The following is a 13,585-nucleotide window of genomic DNA, read 5'->3' on the forward strand; positions in this document are numbered from 1 at the left end:
ATCCATTTTATTAGTAATTTATTATTCTTATTCGTATTCGAAAATTTTGGATATTTGTTATCTAGATATTCCTTAAAAATCCGATTAGCAAAAATATCGCAGATATCTTTAAAATAAAATTAAAAAAAAATTATGTATTTTGAACTAAACTACAGCATTTTTTTTTGACAAACCAACTAAACTACATTATATTTTGTATAAAATACCGCATATTTTAGACAAAAATACCGGATATCCGTATATAAATACCGAATATCCGGATATCCGTATATAAATACCAGATATCCATGAAAAAACAAATATCCTTTTTAAAATTTAACATAATCTTTATCTGTATCCATATATAATAAAGAATATTTGGTAAAAAGTGGATATCTATTATCTGTTTTAAAAATTAGAACTATCCGTATTCGTATATATATCTGTTTTATTTGCTATCTCACTCTTCGTATCCGTATCTTTTTATTCGGATATCCATTTTTTCGGAGCGGATTTGGATACGGATACGGATATTCGCGGATATCGGATAATAATCTCAAGCCTAAGTCATATATCAGCGAATTTAAAAATTCCAGTTAAAATATTTGAACTACTTAAGATAAATAATATAACAAAAATGGGATAATAGATTATTTTTAGATATTGATAAAACAAATATTTTTTTAGATAAAATCACTTTTTGAAAAACAACTAAAAATGAATAATGATTGCAGTTTTAATGGTTATAAACACTTTGAATATTAAAAAAATGAATTTTTAAATTAATTTATACTTTAAAAAAAAAGAATATAATGGTGCTCCACTTCACCTAACCAAACATATCTCTTCATTTTATTTTTATAAATGGTGCCTTTTATTCTCGGAATATGAAATAATTATATCATTTTTTTTTTAGTTTCTTTCTTAATTGGTTTTGTATTCGACAAAGTAAAGAATTTGGAGCGCAAAGAGTTTTATTCTATTAATCGAATTCATGGTCTGCTACCTAGTAGGACGTTCCATAAAAAAATGTTCTTGAAGCCATTACTACTTACTTACTTACGAGACAGTTGTCGAATCTACTTCATATTGACCCTTGAACAGTATGAACAAAACACAGTTGCTAAATATATCATAGTTTACTATATTATATACTAAAAATATATTTTTCACCAAACCGAGTCTAAAAGAACGAAGACCAATTTGTGATTTGTCTGAAATCGAAGAGAAAACGCGTTCCGGGAATTTTTGCTTTATTTCAACCTCAGTATCTCTGTCGTCTTCCCTTTAACACCTTTGACTACGTGTCAACTGCTTCATGGGCCATTTTTTCTATATTAAACTAAAAAAAAATAATAATAATCAAAGTGGTGAACAACGAATGTTCATCAGCGTCGATATGTTGATCGAACCGAACGTGAAAAAGAAGCAACACATAAAACCACTCAACATTACTTATAAGTACATCAGTTTTAGATATTTAATTATTGGATATGATTGCTAACTATGGATTGTTCTTTTGTTTACCAATCAAACAAGAGTTTCAAACGAATGGCTAATCGATTATTATTTACCAGTATTCTGTATTCATACCATTTATCACTTATCGAAAACTATTATTCAACTTCTTATCCCAAATGTTAAATAAAACGTATTTTACTTGGACTTGATTGTTTATAGATTCTAATTGCTAACATAGTTTTTGTTATATGATACTCTAAAACAATTTCAACCGCACCATTTGTTCTAAATATACCATATATGAATTCAGTCGAGCGGATACAACCAACATTTTAGGACTTACTAGTGTACTAGGAAGATTTTAGTTTAATATCATAAAAATGCATTAGATTATCCCATATTTTCATAATAGGTCGTTGAGTTCAAATTTAATACACTTAGGTCGTTAAGCTAGCCAAAACTCTTAATTTACATCTAAACGAAAATTAACAACAAAAAAAAATGTAGTTATACACTTGCTAGCCTTATCCATGCATTACCAACCGACACAAAGACTATCTTAAAACCATATAGTATTATACATACGAAAACAGCCAAATAATAAAATCACACGAAGGCTAACCACTTTTATTTAGTTGCACCATCTCTCTCAATTTCTCTCATCTTTTACAACTTTCTTTAATATTCGTACGCGTGTGTTGTGTATATATAAATACACTCTCCCATAATCTATCTCTCTCCTCACTCACTCTCACTCTCTCACACAAAAAAATGTCTCATATTTCAAAACCTCTCTTCTTTACCATAACTCTCTTCATCTTCTTCCTCTGCAACTCAGTGTCTCTCACATGGTCATCATCTCTCTCTCTTCACTTCCGTCTCACATCTCTTCGTCTCACCCCAACCACAACAAACTCCTCTTCCTTCAAAACCTCTCTCCTCTCTCGCCAGAACCCATCTCGGTCGTCGTCATCTCCACCGTACACTTTTCGATCAAACGTCAAATACTCGATGGCTCTAGTCCTCTCTCTCCCCATAGGAACACCATCTCAGTCTCAAGAACTGGTTCTTGACACGGGAAGCCAACTCTCATGGATCCAGTGCCATCCCAAGAAGATCAAGAAACCACCAACGACGTCGTTTGATCCTTCTTTGTCTTCATCGTTCTCCGACTTGCCTTGCTCTCATCCTCTTTGTAAACCAAGAATTCCCGATTTTACCCTTCCCACTTCTTGCGACTCGAACCGTCTCTGTCACTATTCTTACTTCTACGCTGATGGAACCTTTGCTGAGGGTAACCTCGTCAAAGAAAAATTCACTTTCTCAAATTCTCAAATTACCCCTCCTTTAATCCTTGGTTGCGCTAAAGAGTCTACAGACGAAAAGGGTATTTTGGGAATGAATCTTGGTCGTCTCTCTTTTATCTCGCAAGCAAAGATATCCAAATTCTCTTATTGTATCCCAATCCGGTCGGACCGTCCCGGTTTAGGCTCAACCGGTTCGTTTTACCTCGGAAATAACCCGAATTCTCGTGGTTTCAAATACGTCTCTCTTTTGACTTTTCCTCAAAGTCAACGCATGCCGAATCTAGACCCTCTAGCTTACACAGTACCTTTGCTTGGGATCAGAATCGGACAAAAGAGACTCAACATACCAGCTTCTACTTTTAGACCCGACGCTGGCGGGTCGGGTCAAACCATGGTGGATTCGGGTTCAGAATTCACTCACTTAGTCGACGTGGCGTATGATAAGGTCAAAGAAGAGATAGTGAGGCTTGTGGGATCAAGGTTAAAGAAAGGTTACGTGTACGGTTCAACAGCTGACATGTGTTTCGATGAGAACATCGGACGGTTGATAGGAGATCTCGTGTTTGAGTTTGGAAAAGGTGTTGAGATTCTCGTTGAGAAACAGAGGCTTTTGGTTAACGTTGGAGGTGGTGTACACTGTGTTGGGATCGGACGGTCAAGCATGCTTGGTGCAGCTAGTAATATAATCGGGAACGTTCATCAGCAGAATCTATGGGTTGAGTTTGATGTTACCAATAGGAGAGTTGGTTTCAGTAAAGCCGAGTGTAGCAGATTATCGCCGTGAGAAGGTGTGTGTGATTATAATCATCGTTGGATGATGTTTGATCGGACGGTGTATATTATTTTATATCAGTTTTTTGAAAACTGGGGTTTGTGGGTCTGTCTTTAGGACTAGAAGGACATCTGTCTGAAGCAAAACCTCCCATCTTAAATAGGCTCATGGAATATGTATCAATATGTCTGTATGTACTAATATATTTCTTCTTTTTCAAGTAAAGATTCTAATTTTAAAAAAAACGAAACAACGTTAATATGGAAACAACGCGCATCTGACCTAAGTTGATGACCTGACCTAAGCTGCAACGCGCATCTGACCTGACCGTCTGTCGTCTGATTACCTCAAAACTATGGAGTTCGATTGCTACCTACGTACGTAATTAACCATCTTCTCAAAATGGTGATGAACATATTCTCCAAACGATTCTCTTTTATTTATCATATTTTATCTTTCAAATGGAATTTACAATATCTACTGTATCTTCTACAATTTTTTAAAAAATACTTCCTTACAGTTTCATTATTATTTACTCAGTTTCGAACTTCTTTTTAATATTTTATTATTGTTAGTATTTTTTGTCGTTGTAGTAGAAAAAACATTATCACTAATATTGTTAGAATTCAGTTTTTTTTTTCTTATATACAAAGGCAACCATAACTTTTTGGATGTATCTAGTATTTTTCTTTTCACCAAACGATGTGTCTCTAGTATATATTTTGGGCAGATTCTGTTGATTTATTACTGATAATCTCCATGGTTGTTCCTCAATAACCCTTTGGTTTTACATATATATATATAGTGAGCGGCCATTCAAATGTTTTCACGACAAGCATGCGTAAACGGTTAACATGTATATTCACACTGACACTGTTGCTTTTAGATTTTCTTACCGAATATAAAAACTTTGAAAATGGAAAGACAAAGAAGAATGTCATTGCTTGAGTCGTCGTCTAATATAGTGTCAGTGTTTCCTAATATCCAAAAAGACAAACCAAAAATTTGATATAAAACAAATAGATACTCAACATAAAATGATAGAAAGTGGTCGTATTTATTAAAAGTTAAAGAGGATAGATAGATACAAGTGATGGATTTACGAAAGATGCAATGGCTGAGCCAACAAAAACACATGATGCTAATGAAAGACAATGACACATGATGATGAAATCGAGCAGAGAACACTAGTAATCAATTACCACTGAGATACGGCAAGTCGGCAACGTCATCTTTTATGTCATATAAACAAAACAAAAATCTAAAAGAATCAGCCTTAGGTTTCTTTATTTTTCTTTCCCATGAATCAACCCGTTTTTGAAAGAGATAACATTAATTAGCTATGTAGTTGAGATAACATTAATGACCTATGTACTTTTTTACATTAATTCAGAGATGTATAATTAAATTGGTAAGAGTACTCTCTTATAAGATACATTCAATTCAAACAAATCATTCACAAAGATATATGTGAGATTATTTAGTTGTTACACTAGAAGAAAACAGCTCATTCCCGACTACAGTAAGAATATTTAAGTAGTCGTTAATTTACTGTTTACGACTCAGTTACGACTAAAATGTGTAGTCGTAAATCCTTAGTCGGTAAAAGAATTAGTCGTAAAAATAGTCGTTATTTAACTACTACTTTACGACAAAATTCCGTAGTCGTAAAAATAGTCGTAACAGAGTCGTAAACAGTTACAACTACGATACGACAGAGTTACGATTAACCAGCAGTTATATAGGCAGTCGTAAAGGAGTCGTAGTGTAGTCGTAATATTTGAAGACTCGGTTACGATGGATTTACGACTAATCATGATATACATTAATTTTGCTTGTAGTCGTAAAGTAGTTGTAACATACTTGCTATTGATTTACGACTATTTGGCTACTATTCTATTATGCCCCAAATTACATCTGTTTAGCGACTAATGTTTTGTGGAAAACAAATTTGTAAATGTTTTAAATTGAAATTGGTACCTGTTTCTCAAAGTATTATGAAACCAATATTGTAAATACAACAAAAACAAGATTGAGACAATAAATTCATATTAACCGATGGTTCATAATACAAACCAAAAGAGACAAATGCATACCAAGTTTCTCACAAGACAAATATACAAACCAAAAGAGACAAATGCATACCAGTATACATGTGTCTCAACAAAAGAGACAAGTTCAACAAAAGAAACAAGCTCAACAAAAGAGACAAGCTCATTAGTTAGGTCTATGAAATTAGAGGGAGAGAAGTTAACCTAAAAAGCATCACTGTTTGGAGATGGAGAAGGAACCGGATTTGAAGGTGGAGCTGTTGCAGGAAGTGTGGTTGAGAGTGGCTTTGTGGTTGCTTCAGCTGACTGAGTCTTCAAAAACTCCATAAAGGTCGGCTCAGTTTTGCGCAGGTACTTCTCCACTAAGGACAAATTCTCTAACTTGTCCTTCTGCTCAGCCACAGCTTGGAAATGTAGTGCTTCACGGGCAGCAAGCTCTGCATCACGAGCAGCAACCTCAGCATCACAACGACGAGAATTATAAGCAGCCTGCTCTTCGATTTGACGTTGAGTTTCCTTCATTTGCTCTTGCAATGACTGAAACATTGCAGACTCTTGTCGTTGGTTTTCATTGCCATTGAGAAGAGGTTGAAGAGTATGCTTAAGACTTCCAAATCCATACAGGTTTCCTCGTGAATCTTTCTGAGTAGACTACAAAAACAAAGAGAAAAACACTACATAAAGACGCTGTAGAAGTCGAAAGATAATTCAATGTGGGTTGTGAAAAGTGATACTTTACCTGAATAAAGATGCTTGTGTAATCATCTGCTGTGAGCTTTGGAGGCTGTGAAGTATGTTCCCAAAGGTCGGACAACTTCTGCTGCAAGTTCTTCTCATAATTGAGAGAGATTTGCTTCGCCTTCCGGTCAACATAAGTACCATCTGGCTTGGTATGTGTCTTAATAAAAACCTCACCAAGACTCACCGGTCTTCCCAATTCCCTTTCCTGCAATGTTACAAAAGAATCAAGGGTTATGACATCATTTAAAGCTCCAAATGTAAAGAAAAACAAAATTTATGGGTATATAAAAGTTACTAACCATTTCGGTATGGATTTGTTGATAAGAATTTGGCCCTGATAAGTGGACGTGAGGACCAAGACCACCACGATCAGACATACGAGCTTTAGAGTAGGTGAGACTCCTTTGTTGTGCTTCTTCAATCTCCCAGTACTCAACCATTGTTTGCCAAATAGTATCTCTGATCCATTTTGTTCGCTCTCCACTCGTCTTGACATTTCAAATCATGTCTTTCATCCGGCGTTGGCAGATGAGCTCGAAATACTGTTGAACTGTCCCAGTAATCAAAGGATCCCATGTGTGTGTTTTCTACATAGCAAAGAGAATATAATGATGTTAGTGGAAACTCAACAAGTAAACCTATATGTGAAAAGGTTAAGAGAGAAAAAAAACTGTACAACAAACTCGATGAACCATCTTTGTTGTCTGTCCCGAGGCACACATGTCCAGCTGTAGTATGGACCATCAAATTTATTTGTAAAAATTTTAGTAATGGTCCTTACCAGTCGTGATTTTTCGTCGCGAGTAAACCTGCAAACACATGAAATAGATGTCAAAGATTGAGTACTTATACATATATATAGGATCAACACAAAAAAAAAACCTATTAAGAACAATCAAAACAGACATCACTGTTCTAAAACTAACCATCATAGAGCATCACAGACCATCACACAAAAGCAAAAAATTATTTTACTTAAGAATCAAGTAGAAGAAAGTATTAATACCAGGTCGTGTTTGGCATCGGTGTGGGGGAGAGGACGGTGGTAAACTTCTCAGCATTTGGCACTCTAAGCAGGGCATTTAGAGTGATAATCGTGTCCTCCTGGAGCTCCGGATTTGAAGCCTCAGAACCTTCATGGTAGTTGTTACTGTAAGATGATGGACGGCTCTGAGCTTGAGAGTTATCAGCTGGAGACGGTGGAGCGTCTTGTAGTGGAGGATCAGCTGGAGACTGTCGCGGATTGTTGTGGACCTCCTCTGACAAAAGAGGCTGTTGAGTCTGACATTGTTGGTTCACCGAGGTCTGGAAAAGCGTTTGTGGCGGTGGATAGTTGCGGATCTGTGGTGCTCCTAACGGTGATTGAGGATGGGGTAAATCTGCTGCCGGCGTAAAGTTGTATTGACTCGGTAGAGGGTTTGGTCTTCTTGCTTCCTTGATGGGGGTCGAACCTTCGGTTCTTTGGAAGAAATTAGGGTCCATCTTCCTCTTTCTTCCTCGCTTAACTGGAGCTTTGGTTGGAGCCTTACTTGCGGACTTCGTTGCAGATTGTGTTGGGGCCATCGTGAAGAAGAGAATCGGGAAAGAAGAGAAATCAAAGAGGATTCAGAGTAGAGAAGAGAAATTGGGAGATAGAGTAGAGTATTGGGGATAGAGTAGAGAAATCGAAGAGGATTCAGAGTGAAGGATTCGGGAAAGAAATCAAACAGGAGAGTATCGGGGATTCGAAGAGGAGAGTATCGGAGAAATCGAAGTGGAGATAGAAATGAAATAGAAAATTAGGAATTTCGTTAAAGGGAGAAAATATTAGGGATTTTGGTTTCCCGGGTTTTGGTTAATTTGGTTTTGGTTTTGGGGGAAATCGAAATAATTTTGGTTTTGGGGGAAATCGAAAATTTAAGGAATTAAAATTGGTTTCCTGAGTTAATTTGGGTTAAATTGTGTCCCGGGTCAAATTAATTCATATTTCCTTAATCTAGTCGCTAATTAGTCGCTAATTAGTCACAATAGTAATTAAACTAAAAGTTTAATTTTTAGAAACTAAATAACAGCTAAACAGTCACAATATATAATTATATACCAATTTGATATAAACATATTTACTCAGTTTTATAGAAGCATAATTTACAATTTAATATAAACACATAATTATCTAATTTAATACAAACATAATTATTAAAAATATTTGATACAAGCATAATTATCCAAATTGATACAAATTTTACACAAGCATAAATTAGTTAGGAGGATCTCCGTCTTCATCTAGTTCATCATCTGAAGATGATAAATTACATTGAAATTCATCTTCTGGTTCTCCATCTCCGACATTATAATCAAGATCGATTGGTTCATTTATTTCTACTAAATTATCGAAAACCAGATCTTCAATAGTAGTCACCAATACAACATCATCATTTTCTGTTTGCAAAAGAGTTGGTTCTTTGTTCTCATATTCTCCTGTAATGTTTCCTCTCGGATTAACTTTCAAGACATTGAGCCATTCCTTCCTCGGTTTATTTGTGTATGGGTAGGGAATATAGCAAACTTGATGCGCCTGGGAGGCTGTTTGAAATATCAACACAAATATGAGTTACACATATATATATATATATATATATATATATATATATATTATCGACATTAAAAAATAATATCTATATATATATATACGTATCTAGAATAAATGGTTCGTATTTATTATATTTTCTCGATGAAAGAACGTCTACGACGCCATCATTGCTCATCTGAGTGCCTCTACCCATAACAGGGTCATACCACTTACACTGAAAAAGTGTGATTCTCAAAATTACCATCCCCTCATACTCGAGTTCTATGATATCAGTTAAGGTCCCGTAGAAATCCGTTGCATCGGATGCATTAGTGTAATTTTCACCTTTAACACAAACTCCATAGTTACAAGTCTTTCGTCCAACACCATGATCACGAGTATGAAACAAGTAGCCTCTTGTAAAATACATTGGCCATGTTTTGACCTTGTTCAAAGGTCCATGCACTATCTCTTGAACCCAGGTAGGAAATAGATTTGTGGCGTTCCAGTAATAAACCTGCATATAAGTAACATATATATATATATATATATATATTAGAATTATTTATAATATATAATAAAAATAGTTTTAATAAGTATTATATAAAGACATACATATTCTTTAACCCATAAATGATATTCGTCTGCTCTTTTAGTGGAGAGTTTTTTTCCTGAAAGTCCTGGATATCTTGCACCAATAAAATCCTCGAACATACTATGTATACAAGACCAACACAAATATATGAGAAATTTTGTGTGGATTATATATATAATAAATTTTACTTTACTTAATCAATATAAACTTAATTATATACCTCTCAATTGGCTGAAAATAGTCACAATTCCGTAAAACATATGCATGTGCACATTGATAGTATCTTTCAGATAGCCATATTTCATTCATTTCTCCACTTGGACGGCCGATGTGAGTAAATATTGGAGGTACTCCAGAGACATGATATTCATGGGCTTCACCTTGATCAAATCGTGTTAACCTGACCGAATGAGAAAAGTAAATGACTTTCAAATAAATGATAACAGTTTTATCTACCTTGATTGATTTTAGAATTTACCATGATTTTGTTTGTATATTTGCGGCGAAGTAGTGCTCTGAGAAATAAGCAATCTCGTCATTGATATAAGATTCAACAATTGATCTGGATGCCTATCTTTTGTTCTTTGCTTTTCCTTTCAATTTTTAAAAAAACCTTTCAAAAGGATACATCCATCTATATTGGGCAGGGCCTCCTAATTCAGCTTCGTAGGGGAGATGTATAGGCAGATGCTCCATCACGTCGAAAAATGATGGTGGAAAGATCTTTTCCAAATTGCATAGGATCTGAATTATGTTCTGTTTTAGAATTTGAATGCGACTTTTATGCAAAGTTCTCGCACATAAGTCCCGGAAAAATGCTCCAAGCCCTACAATATACAATGCAAAATATTGGGGTTAATTACTTTAAAATTACTATTAAATGACTTCATAAATATAGGTATATATATGAAATTAATTAATACCTGATAATGCAAGGTGGACGTTCCGGTCTAGGAGTTCTGCAAAGATAAATGGAAGTAGTCGTTCCATAAAAACATGGCAGTCATGACTTTTCATGCCTGAAAACTTTCTATTTTCCATATCAACACAACTAGCTAGGTCTGACGAATAACCATCAGGAAATTTCACCGAATGTTTGACACATTCTAGTAAACTTGTTCTCGCTTCTTCTGTCAAAGTGTAGGGTGGGAAAGGAGTTTTACCATCACTATCAATATGTAACTGTGGCTGAGAACAGAATTTTTGTATATCCAATCTTGACATGATGTTGTCTTTTGATTTACCCTTCACACTCATAAGAGTATACATGATGTTATCCAAAAAGTTCTTCTCTGTATGCATCACATCAATATTGTGTCGAAGATTGAGGTCCCTCCAGTAAGGCAGCTCCCATAATATGCTTAACTTATGCCAGTTGTGTTGCTTCCCATAGCCAGCAGTCTTCTTTTCATGACCATTTCCACCAACGTCCTTGGTTTTTGGTGGTTTTACTTCAGCCAACCGCTCGTAATAAACTTGCTCACCAGTCAACGACTGAGGTGGATACTCTCTCGAAGCATCTTTTCCCTTGAGGAAGTTTTTCTTATTCCTCCTTAATGGATGACCATGAGGAAGAAATCTTCGATGACAATCAAACCAACACGTCTTCCTTCCATTAGGGAGATAAAACGACTTTGTATCTTCCATGCAAACTGGACAAGACAATTTTCCATGGGTTGTCCATCCTGATAACATGCCATACGCCGGAAAGTCACTTATCGTCCATATTAGCGCTGCATTTAGATTAAAATTTTCATTCAAGGACACATCGTATGCATCGACTCCAGTAGACCACAACTCTTTTAACTCCTCTATCAAAGGTTGGAGGAAGATATCCAGACTAGCTCGCGGATGATTTGGCCCATAATTCAAAATTGTAAGAAACAAGAACTCTTCTTTCATGCACATACCAGGGGGTAGATTGTATGGAGTCAAGATCACAGGCCACAATGAATGATTACGAGACACGCCAAACGGATTGAACCCATCAGTGCATAATCCAAGATAAATGTTACGGGGTTCTTCTGCAAATCGAAGATTTTGTTCTTGAAAATATTTCCACTCCGCCGCATCTGAAGGATGACACATTTCTCCCTCCTTTGATTTGTGCTCAGCATGCCATCTCATCGCCGCTGCAGTCTTGTGGCTCTGGTACATCCTCTTCAATCTATCAGCAATAGGTAGATACCACATACGACTGTATGGTACTTTGGTTCTACGTCGGGGATCCTTTGTCTTCCATCTTTGAGCACCACAAAACAGACAAGTCTTTTCCTTTTCTTCATCTTTCCAGAATATCATACAATTATTAATACAAACATCAATTGTATAATATGGGAGACCTAAATTGCGCATTAATTTTTCCGTCTCGTAATGTGAACCTGTTACCTGGTTTTCTTCTGGTAAATACTCATTCAATATTTTGCACACCGAATCCACTAACTTTTCACTCATATTATACTCCGCCTTATTTTGCATGACTCGAGCAACTAACGATAATTGTGAGTGACCTTCATGGCAACCATCGTATAATGGATTTTTTGCGCCTTCTAACAAGTCGTAGAATTTCTTTGAATGATTACTATTGGTTCTTCTACATTTTGAGAACTGCCCCCATGATAGTTATCATCTAAACTCACATTATAACGAAATGCATCATTCACCATATCCACATATGGATTTTCTACTACATTACCCACATCTACATTATCCACTTCTTAATCACTACCAACATAACTTGTTCCTATATCCATATTGATTTCTTCCCCATGTTTATACCAAATATAATAATCAGGCATAAATCCATTGCTAAAAATATGATTCCAAATTCTGTTTCCCGACATAAATTTATCGCTCTTACAACGACTACAAGGACAGTGGAACATACCCCCATTATTCTGTGCTAGAGATTGACTATTTGCAAATGCCATGAATTGCTCCATCCTTGTTGTAAACTCCACCGAAAAATTGCCCGTCACTTCATCGAACCTCTTATACATCCACTCTCGAGAATTACTATAATTATAATTCTTTGACATTATACAAGAGTCATAGAAAATATATATATATATATATATATTTTTTTTTTGAAGATTTTTTTTTAATTTTGCACAAATGTGTCTGTTTTGATCGAGTGAGAAGAAAAGAAATGGTGAGTGAGGAGAGAAGAAGTGGTGAAGCTGGTATATATAGGCAATTTTGGCGACTACCAAGCGACTAATAAAAATCAGTCGCATAATACAAGTACACCAACCTCCGAACGAAATAAACGTGATTTTTAATACCGGCAGATTACGACTATTATACGACTACGTTACGACCTGCCGAAAGTGTCGCATAATAGTCGCTAAATAATGACTACTAAGCGACAACCTGTACGACCCGCCGATATTGTCGCAATATAGTCGCCTAATTGGTGACTTGTATGCGTCTACCGAATTAGTCGTAACTGAAGGACTATATAACGACAAGGTTACGGCTGCGTTTATAATTCTAAATATTAGTCGTAAAGTAGTCATTAAATGGCGACTACTTTAACGATTACTATATGTTGTCGCAATTTAGCGACAACGGTATGATTGTTTCTATTTAGTCGTAAAATAGTCGTAATGGAATAACTAAATAGTCGCTAAATTTAGCGACTGAATAATAGTCGTAAAATGTAGTTGACTATGGCGAGTTTTTTTGTAGTGTTAATCAATTTTATGTTTTAAATAATGCTAAGAATATAGGGGGAAGTGTCTCATGATTTGCACGTAATTCACATACATCAACCTTGACAAAAACTAAAACTCCCAAAAATTATAAAAGAATACAAGTTTCATTGATAAACCCGTATCACAATCAAACGAGAATAGATCACTTTCATAATCAATTATGTAAAGAAAGAGTATTTAAATAATTTATCTTTTTTTTTTTCATTTTTTGTTGTTGTTATTTTGTATGGCTACATTTTACCCCTTAAACTTATTTTATGTTTGCTGTATTCTTTTAAAAATCTATACCGCTTTGTATTAGCAATCAGATCTAATTAATATACGGGTAAAACGAATGGTAAGTCACAAACTTTGTGATTATTCTCAACAAACAAATGTTCATATATAACTATATAAGATACCATTTTTGCAAATG

At 35.3% G+C, this 13,585-nt stretch overlaps 2 protein-coding genes across 2 annotated transcripts; one reads left to right on the forward strand and one right to left on the reverse strand.

Moving 5' to 3' along the window:
• The first annotated feature begins 1,981 nt into the window (after positions 1–1,981).
• On the forward strand, positions 1,982–3,764 carry LOC104719373 (aspartic proteinase PCS1). Its single transcript, XM_010437288.3, has one exon. It carries the CDS (start codon positions 2,212–2,214, stop codon positions 3,529–3,531), a length of 1,320 nt encoding a protein of 439 aa, XP_010435590.2. The 5' UTR covers positions 1,982–2,211; the 3' UTR covers positions 3,532–3,764.
• A 6,602-nt stretch (positions 3,765–10,366) lies between these two features.
• Positions 10,367–11,809, reverse strand: LOC147936338 (uncharacterized). The gene has a single exon (XM_087469023.1). The coding sequence runs from the start codon at positions 11,807–11,809 to the stop codon at positions 10,367–10,369; it is 1,443 nt and encodes a 480-aa protein (XP_087325149.1).
• Positions 11,810–13,585: the final 1,776 nt, after the last annotated feature.

This window comes from Camelina sativa, chromosome 10 (genome assembly GCF_030686135.1).
Source record: "Camelina sativa cultivar CO46 ecotype springtype chromosome 10, ASM3068613v1".
Lineage (NCBI taxonomy): Eukaryota > Viridiplantae > Streptophyta > Magnoliopsida > Brassicales > Brassicaceae > Camelina > Camelina sativa.